The 9,298-nt window shown below is 41.8% G+C and overlaps 1 protein-coding gene across 1 annotated transcript in view; it reads right to left on the bottom strand.

Moving 5' to 3' along the window:
* LOC109464622 overlaps positions 1 to 7,805 on the bottom strand; it is a 12,906-nt gene extending 5,101 nt beyond the window's left edge. The window contains exons 1-7 of the mRNA XM_019761634.1: positions 7,568 to 7,805; positions 3,829 to 4,116; positions 2,392 to 2,852; positions 1,721 to 2,060; positions 1,290 to 1,499; positions 808 to 900; positions 193 to 365 (exon numbers count right to left, since the gene is read on the bottom strand). Of these exons, the coding sequence (XP_019617193.1) occupies positions 193 to 365; positions 808 to 900; positions 1,290 to 1,499; positions 1,721 to 2,060; positions 2,392 to 2,852; positions 3,829 to 4,116; positions 7,568 to 7,805 (1,803 nt within the window). The remainder of the gene's footprint in view (positions 1 to 192; positions 366 to 807; positions 901 to 1,289; positions 1,500 to 1,720; positions 2,061 to 2,391; positions 2,853 to 3,828; positions 4,117 to 7,567) is intronic.
* Between the last annotated feature and the right edge of the window lie 1,493 nt (positions 7,806 to 9,298).

Below are 9,298 nucleotides of genomic sequence, written 5' to 3'. Positions count from 1 at the left end.
AGACCACCCCCCCCCAAAAAAGCCTAAAAACACACTAAAAATACCCCCAAAACCCAAACCTCTGCTTGGAGAGTAATAATTGTAGAGTCTGTACATGGTAGAATAGTAGAATATGTAGAATAGTGAGTTGGTGCGATTTTTCAACAACAGCCAGGGTTGGGTATCTTTTACAAAAAGTGTTTGATAACTTACTTTGACTTGCTTTGTGGGGATCTGTATTTCCTTTTCCTCAAAATGAGTTGTGAAGTGAACCTTCGGCAACGCCAGTGAGTCGGCCGACTTGTTCGCTTCCAACTCACATTCCAGAGTGACCTCATCAGCATTGACCTTCGTCTCTATGCCCTTCTTCATGTCAGCTGGAATTCCTGGAAGAAAAATATCGTTGTGCCCAGGAAGCATAGTTTATAAAGTATACTGCCGAGTAGGAAATCACCTACATTGCTGTTCTGTAGGTATAATAAAACAAACCATTCATGATCAGGTATATTTCAATCGTGAAACTACGTAAGGCCAAAATCTTCCCCTGGGTTGGATATTGCTGAAGTTGATTGGAAATCTATTGACTATTGAAGTCAGACAATTCTCTGAAAATCCAATTTGTCTGTTTTAGTGTTTCAATCAATATTCCTCTGTGTGTGACAATCTTTGGACAACTCCTTGCTGTGCTCTAAAACGCATTGCAACACGGGCAACTGATCTTCAAGTGAGCTTCAGTGTATTTCTATATCATCTCCCCGATCACGAACACATGTGGGTTACAGACTCCATAATTTAGCACTTTCTACGTTTCAGAATACAACCACTTACCTGTGAAAGGCTTTTCTGGCAAAACGAAAAACTCGAGGTTTTGTCCAATGACAATGATGCGGACTTTGGTCTGTTTCTTCGACCCCTCGGGACCTGAAGTATCGGGTAAAAGAAACGTTTCAATCAATCAATCATTGTCACGCTCTTGAGAACTCCTTACAGCAGCCCAAGACAGGAAGAGCTGGCAACACCTCTGCTACAAGGTCTGCCTTGTCCTCCCGACGACCAGTGTCGGTCATGGGACTAGATAGGTAGGTAGGTAGGAGAACAGAACAATAGGAGGCCCAAGAGCGCAAAAGAATTGTTTGATTGGTCCTGTTCTACCATGGAGGTAGATCTTTTACTCTATGGTTTTACTACTGCCACTACAATGAAAAGGGAAACCCTATCGTTTTCACAAGACTGACAAATGCTTGCCATACCAGTGTGTTAACTGGAACAACATGAAACGAACAGGAACGAACAGGACAGGGAAGACTTACCAATCGTAGTCAGGGAGATGTCGTCAATTTTGAGCTCGAAAGGACTGTAATCTGCAACCTTTCTAGGCACCTTCATCTTGTCCTGAACACTTGCTGTCTCCAGGCTCGTTCTGACTACCTCAGTGTCGAACTTCATTGGCTGTCCCAGATCTGTGGTCTTGGGATAGACTGTTGCATATTCGATGATCTTGTGCTCGTTCATCCTGTCCACTGAAATATTTGTAGAAATGCAATTGATTATCATTAAGTTAATTTCCTTTCGGTGTATCAAAGTTACACAAATATATCCTGAAGTGGGGCACCCACGTTAACAACATCATAGCTATACTAGCCCGGAAATGAACTAGAAACAGTCACGTCTACAAATATCAGAGTTATTCTGTATATCAGAGTATTTGGTTCAAGTTTAGTTTAAGTTTAAAAGAAATTACCTGACAACTGCATTTTGCCAACCTCTCCCATGGCCAGGACGACTTCCGCTGCAGCTTCTAAGTAGGACACATGCCACTGGTTCTTCTGCCCGATGCCTGGAGGTCTGTAGTGAGTGATGAGCATGTACCAACCTAAGGGTGTGTACCTCAGGACGTCTTCCAACGCGTGCACGTAGGTTCCTAGCGACTGCTTGATGTGTTCAACGTACGCCGGGATTTGTTCCACCATAGTGATGGCTGCAGCCGCGTTGGCAATAGCTTGGCCGCCGATGCCGGTGTACGAGAGCGCCTGTAAACTCATCCTTAGAGTCGGCAGGGTCTTCTTGACGATCCCCTGGACCTTCATGGAATATGAAAAAATGTCAAGTCCGATGAAATTATTTTATACATATAGAAAAAAATTAAACTGGAAAATGCTTCGAAGACTTTTGTTTGTCTTATTACCTTCGCCAAGAAGGTTATGTTTTCGTAGATATTTGTGTCTGTCTGTATGTCTGTCTGTCGACTGTAAACACAATAAAAAAACTTGAGGCTTAGACGGATTGTCTTGATATTTGGTAGGTGGGTAGGTCTTGATGAGACCTCGAAATGATTGGATTTTGGGGCCCCCTGGCAGCTTGTTTATTTAGATATGTACATGTACATGTATATATATATGTATGATGACATACCTTCTTTGTTCCCATTTCTGTAGCGCATTGAAATGCCTCCGCCAACTGAAGCAACCGCGGCACAGGGTCGTTCTGGTTGACTATGGTCAGGAGGTTGTCGAACAGCTCGTGCTTTTCTGCGTACTTGCGCATTTCGCGGTCACCAAAGAACGGGGCTCCGATAGCGATGGAGAGGACCTTATCTGTGTCGCGACCGCATCGTTTGAGGTCGGCGAGCATGTTGAGGGTGACAATGTGAGCCACTGCACCTCCCATGCTGTGCCCACACACAACGATATGCGCGCAGTCGTCGGCACCCCTACTATACACGTACTTACGCAGAATAGGGTCGACGGGAAAACAGGAGGCCAACTTCAGGAAGCCGGCGTGACACTTCCCGCCCATGGCCGACTCACCGTGCGCGCCAGCCGACCCCTGCCAGATAGACAGATCTGACAGTATGTCTTCATAGCTCTGTGTACCTAAAAAGAGAACTTTCAATGTGAAAATAGTACAGAAATATTAAGCTCTAATTTGCTTTTTATATTTAGAAAGGCTCAGCGATAATTTACACGTTAATGTAATAATATTAGAACTGAACTAGCAATGCCAGAATTTGGTCGAGAGCCAATACAGCATATTTCTAGTAGCATACTTCCGTCAATCTCCCTCCAAAAAAATGGACTGTTCCAAACTCACGCCTGTGCAAAAGTAGACCATTCCAAAACAACTCCTTCCCAAAGCGAACTATCTACAAAGTCACCCTAAAAGCTTGTATCAAGAAAATGAAAAAAAAACACCTAGGGGTATTTAAAGAGGTAGGAGAAGGAGGAGAAGAAGGATAAAACATATGAGGAGTAAAAACAATATTTCGACCAAACCTATGTTTTGGACTGACGTAACAATGTATTTCATTCATAGCTACCACCTAAGTTAAATATTTGCAGATTTAGATTGGCAAATAAGGCAAAATCCTATCGTCCATCCTATACAAATATTTGTGCAATATGGATATCTCTTAAAGTTAAAAGTTCAAAGTACTCTTTCCGGCCAATGCAGAGTGCTAAGCAGAAAAGGCAGTATGCACCATTTTAAATTCTTTGGTATGACTCGACTGGGGATCGAACTCACGAATTACCGAATGCAAGGCGAGCACTCTGCCCACTTGGCCATTGCACCGGTTTCTCTTTTAAACAATGTCACAAAACTCAATGCATTGATGAAACTGAAATATTGCAACAGATATGCATACATGATAATACCTGCAAATTCATGTGATGACATTTCGTATCAATGTTCATCGGGGATATTTTATATGTCAGGGTAGATGGTCAGTAGAGTTTGCAGGGGTAATCAAAGACTTTATACGAATTTTACGGGATTCATACGAATTTTACGGAATACATACGATCCATTACGCGGAAACACAGTTTGCAATCGCCTCTACCAACTTCATACCTCTAAATGCTATAAACAGCTCGTCCTTATCTTCCGTCTCAGCCAGCATGTAGGTCAGTCTCCCGTGCCTGGACACACAGACTTCCCCGAAGTTGTGCAGACACAGGTTCTCTGGTTTGTTGAGAAACTGCACGACCCTCTCCGGTCCGTCCTGGTAGATGGCCTGACAGCACATCATGGCCCGCTGGATGTCGGCCATGCCGAGTTTGTCGGGCAGACGAGGTGGCATTGCCGGGGCTGGCGCTTTCTTCATTTGCTCATCTGTAGAATGACTTGAATTGACTTGATCTGTGAAGACATAATTGTAATAGAAGAATTTTTAATATAGATCGTCTTCCATGTTATCGTAATATGATATATAACTAGGGTTCGGCGACCTCCGTGACATGTTTAGTGCATTTGTAAATCTTATGCATGGTGATGACCACCAGCAGATGGCTTACATTTATTTTACAATCTTGCTCATTAGCAATTTTTTTCAATGCAAAGTATCCACATGACCCCTATATATATATTAGTAACATGTAACACTGGGGAAATCCTTATCATTTGGCATGGATATTGTTGGTTATTTGCAAGCTAGGGTTCAGTTCACGACCCCATACCTTCGCCAAATCATGTTCTCCGCTCAAACTGACTAATTATACATTATTTTCACGGTGATTATGCCAATTATTAGATGAATTTCAATGAATTATATCAGTTGATCATATTTTCCACCCAATTACCTTCACTGAACTTCCAATTATGGCAAGTATAAAATTCCCAGCAGTTGCCACTATAAAACTGTAGCAATTTCGCAAATTGATTATGCAAATTATGTCTTTATTTACATAATCAATATCTGTCAATGTTCCTTTCGTTCTCAATTACATATGTCAGGAGAGTTTCAAAGCCTTAATATCGAACACATTCATAGAATTTTCTAATTAATTATTCAAATTAGATTATTATTATTTGCATAACTATGATTTGATTATGTCAAGCATCTCTTAAGCTACCTACCTACCAAAAATCACGACGATCCGACAACCGGTTTCTTAGTTATCCTCTCTACGATTTTTAAAGAAACCGTCCTGCAGTTCTAGAACAAGCTGCTAGGGGGGGGGGCAAACTCACGTGACTTCTTTCGGAGCACAAGAACTACCTACCAACCAAAATTCATGACCCTAGGATGTCCAGATCACGAGATATCAAAACCGGAAGTTGCGCTGCAGTACAGCAAGGAAAGCCACTAGGGGGTCCAAAATCTCATCATTTCAAGTTATTGCTACACCTTACCGATGCATTAAGTTTGAAACCAATCCATGCAGCCGTTCTTGAGTTATCTTGTTGACTGACAGAATGAGAGACAGACAAACGCAACTGAAACTATAGAATTCCGAGATCTCATACCTCCATGAAATATGATCTTGATATGTAAATGTAAATTTCTTCTTTAATTGTGCAAATGACCTCTGCATTAACATGATATATGCATCGTGATGTATGTTAACTTTTGATTAACTTACAGATGTCCCAAGTATGACATTCTCATCATTCACCATTACGAAATCATAGAATGTTCGCATTAATTATGCAAATTAGGTCATCATTTGCATAATTGGTATTTGTTGAAGTTCCGCCTGCCATAGGTTACATACATTACATGTATGTAAGTAGTATAATGTAAAACACTGTAATTATAGAATTTCCTCATTAATTATGCAAATAAAGTCCTCATTTGCATAATTTGCATTTAATTATGCACATCTCTTGATTAACTTACAGATGTCCCAAGTATGACATTCTCATCATTCACCATTACGAAATCATAGAATTTTCGCATTAATTATGCAAATTAGGTCATCATTTGCATAATTAGTATCTGTTGAAGTTCCGCCTGCCATAGGTTACATACATTACATGTATGTAAGTTAGTAGTATAATGTAAAACACTGTAATTATAGAATTTCCTCATTAATTATGCAAATAAAGTCCTCATTTGCATAATTTGCATTTAATTATGTACATCTCTCTCTCAGCTACCTACACACCAAAAATAATGAAAATATGTTGTTCCTGTCTGGACTTATTGGCTTTTAAACATTTCGCCAGAAAGTGCCCTGCAGTTCCAGAACAAGGGGCCCAAACTCATATGACTTCTTCCCAAGCACGAGAGCTACCTTCCACCAAAATTTCATGACCCTAGCATGTCCAGATCGCGAGATATCAAAACCGGAAGTTGCGCTGCAGTACCAAGGGAAGCCACTAGGGGGACAAAAATTTCATCATTTCTAGTTTTCGTCACACCCTACCAACACCAAGTATGAAACCAATCCATCCAGGCGTTCTTGAGTTATCTTGTTGACCAACAGACAGACGGACGGACAGATAAACGCAACTGAAACTAGAGGTCGGAGATCTCATGTCTTCGTCAGAGGTACATCGTTCTAGAGAAATTAACATGCGTATTCTTCACTCTTTTTAACAATCAATTTGGTCTAAAGAACAAAAGAATCTCTGTACTATTTTTATGGTACAGAACACCCTGAAACGGTTTGCCGCAGATTATACAGATGCGTCGTCACCCGTGTTAGCCCCCCCCCCTACGTTATTTGAGTTTGGACTGTTACTGGAAAAAAAAACGTTCAAGAAATTCTTACTGTGTTGAAAGTGTCACAACAGCGCCGCAAAATATAATAAGAGAAGATGCTATAAAGGAAAGAATCATAACGGGGTGACTACTGCTGTTTTGTTAATTTGTCTTTATGACAAATAGAAGACTTGTTTCTTGTGTTCTTTGTGTCCTAACATTTGTACTTCTACAGTTAGTATATTCCAAATCTAGGCATCTCGTTTTTCGGCCCTTCGTGTTTTTATTGCGCGCTTGCCTTAAATTCAAGGTAATTAGATTTAAGGTCTCCAGTGGACGTCATCCATAGCAATTACTGTACTTGGTGTGGCCGGCCGAAGAAAATAACCTGACATATGTCCAACCTATCCTCTCCCTGCTGAAGTTATAGTACAATCCCTCAATGTAACGTCATTTGATCCCATCCCATTATGGGGTTCCCCGGCTATATCCAGCTGTCGGCTGTCTCCAAGCAGATGTAGGTGGGGATTTCTAAACACAAAAGGTCCTATTACGGGGACATAACGACCTCCACGACTCTCATCTTTGAACTCAATCTTGGAGACCATCACAGTAACATGCCTATCAAATTTCATTAACTTCCATCCACACATACAAAAGTTATCCTGCTCACAAGAAAAATTAACAAAATGCCCCCTGTAGTCACAACGAAACCCCACACGATGCTCAGTAACGAACTTAACCTTGGTCCCGACAATAGTAAGCACCACACCAAGAATTATAATCAACATTTTACAAATACTTGAGTTATCTTGCTAACAAGCCACAAACACAAAAGGTGCACTAACGTGACGCACGGACCCCCCACGAAGCCGAAACTTGTACTTGACTTTGGCCTCAACAGCGGTAATCTGCCTGCCAAAAATCATGGACGTCGAATGATGCCTTCGAGAGTTATATCGCAAAATCCGCAGTTCCCCACACTCCGGCGAGACAATTTCATAGTCCTTCTGACGAAGACAAATATAACCTCCATGACACATTTCATGGAGGTAAATATTTCATTTCATGGAGGTAACAATATATATCATGTTGACAGAGAAAAGTAAGACTCTTGAGAGCTTTGTTCAAATGATTACATGAAGTAACCTCTAAAGTCTTTACCGGTTGACTCGACAGTTGAGAACTCGTACTCGGCGTCCGGCTCCAGGTCGGAGTACGGTTCTTCGGGGCCCCGCTCGGCGAACACGACTTCCAGTGTGTCCGTTCTCGTCAGGTGCTTTGGAGCCTCTCTCAGCCCGAACACCAGCAAAAGTTTCTCCGGTGTGGCATGTTTCAGCTTCAGGACCCTGCGTGTCCCGCTGTTGGTGTGCACAAACGTCGCCTTCGAATTCTCTTCCATGCTTTACAAAATCAAACCAGTATTACATCAGGGAACATTTCACCTTAACAAATCTGCACAAATGGTCGCAAAAATGTGTTTTTGCAATATTGACCGGGTGCTGTCTGCAAAAGATAAGCCAATTTGACACACTATTTAGAGAGACTATTGGCCAAGTGCTGTCTGCAAATATTATCAAAATTGATAACATTTGACCTTTCCCACCAATCAGACATGCGCTTATCTAGAGCAAGTAAAGATCATTTGGTGACAAAGACCAGAGAACAATCAACTTTTCAATCAAGCTATGAACCTTTGACTATGTTGACCGACAGTGATATTGGCGGAATAGCTAGCATGACTAGCTATAGCGGTACGGCCGGAGTTCTATTTGATCATTCGATCGCGTTTCGATTGCGCCGAGTGCGGCGCTTTCAAAAAGTCGAATACAGCATTCGGACGTTGGAATTAATTTTGTTACAATTTTGTTTAGGGACAAGAAAGTTGGGTAGGACATAAATGAAATACGTGTGCCTGTGTCTGTGTGTTTCTGTGTGTCTCTGCGTGTTTCTGTGTGTCTCTGTGTGTATGTGTATGTGTATGTGTATGTGTATATGTGTATGTGTATCATGGTGTATGTGTATGCGTGTGTGTGTGTGTGTGTGTGTGTGTGTGTGTGTGTATCTATGTATGTTTGTGTGTGTATGTGTGTGCGTGTCTGCGTGTGTGTGTGTTTGTTTGTGTGTCTGTGTGTGTCTGTGTGTATGTGTGTATGTTTGTGTGTATATGCGTGTGGTGCGTGTATATGTGTAGAGATAATCATGGATCCCGTTGTCTCAGCGAACAGACTGAATCATGATCTCAGTGTAGTGTCAGACTGGTCAGACCAGTGGCTTGTAACATTCAATCCCGGCAAAACAGAACTGATGACTTTTTCCTCTAAAAGAAGAAAGGTTCTTCACCCACCACTATACTTTAGAGGTGTTCAGCTGACTGAAACCCCCTCTCACCAGCACCTTGGCTTACATCTCACTCCAAATTTATCATGGTCACTCCACGTGTCAACTCTGGTGACGAAAGCAATGAAGCGAGTTAACTTGTTGACAAGAATATCAAATTTTGTGCCACGGAAAACGCTTGAAATCTTGTACAAAGCCATGATACGTCCTTTACTTGAGTACGCCAATGTTGCCTGGTGTGGTGTTCTTATGAAGGATTCAGACCTCCTTGAGTCAGTCCAGGTGTCCGCTGCCCGGGCTTGCACAGGCGCAATGAGAGGGACGAATCACCACCGCATTCTATGTGACGTCGGTTGGGAAACACTTGCCAACAGACGCGAAAAGTTCAAACTTGTTCACTTTTATAAAATGGCCAATGGCTTAGTTCCCAAATATCTACAAGACTTGGTTCCCCCACTTATCCGTGATTCCACCCCTTATGGCCTGCGTACTGACCAGAATTATCTCCCTCTTACCATCAGAACTGAAAAGTACAAAAAATCTTTCTTGCCTTCT

The sequence above is a fragment of the Branchiostoma belcheri genome, unplaced genomic scaffold (genome assembly GCF_001625305.1).
Source record: "Branchiostoma belcheri isolate BF01 breed outbred unplaced genomic scaffold, Haploidv18h27 scaffold14, whole genome shotgun sequence".
Lineage (NCBI taxonomy): Eukaryota > Metazoa > Chordata > Leptocardii > Amphioxiformes > Branchiostomatidae > Branchiostoma > Branchiostoma belcheri.
Note: the sequence above shows the minus strand (reverse complement) of the source record. Positions and strands in the feature narration are given on the sequence as shown.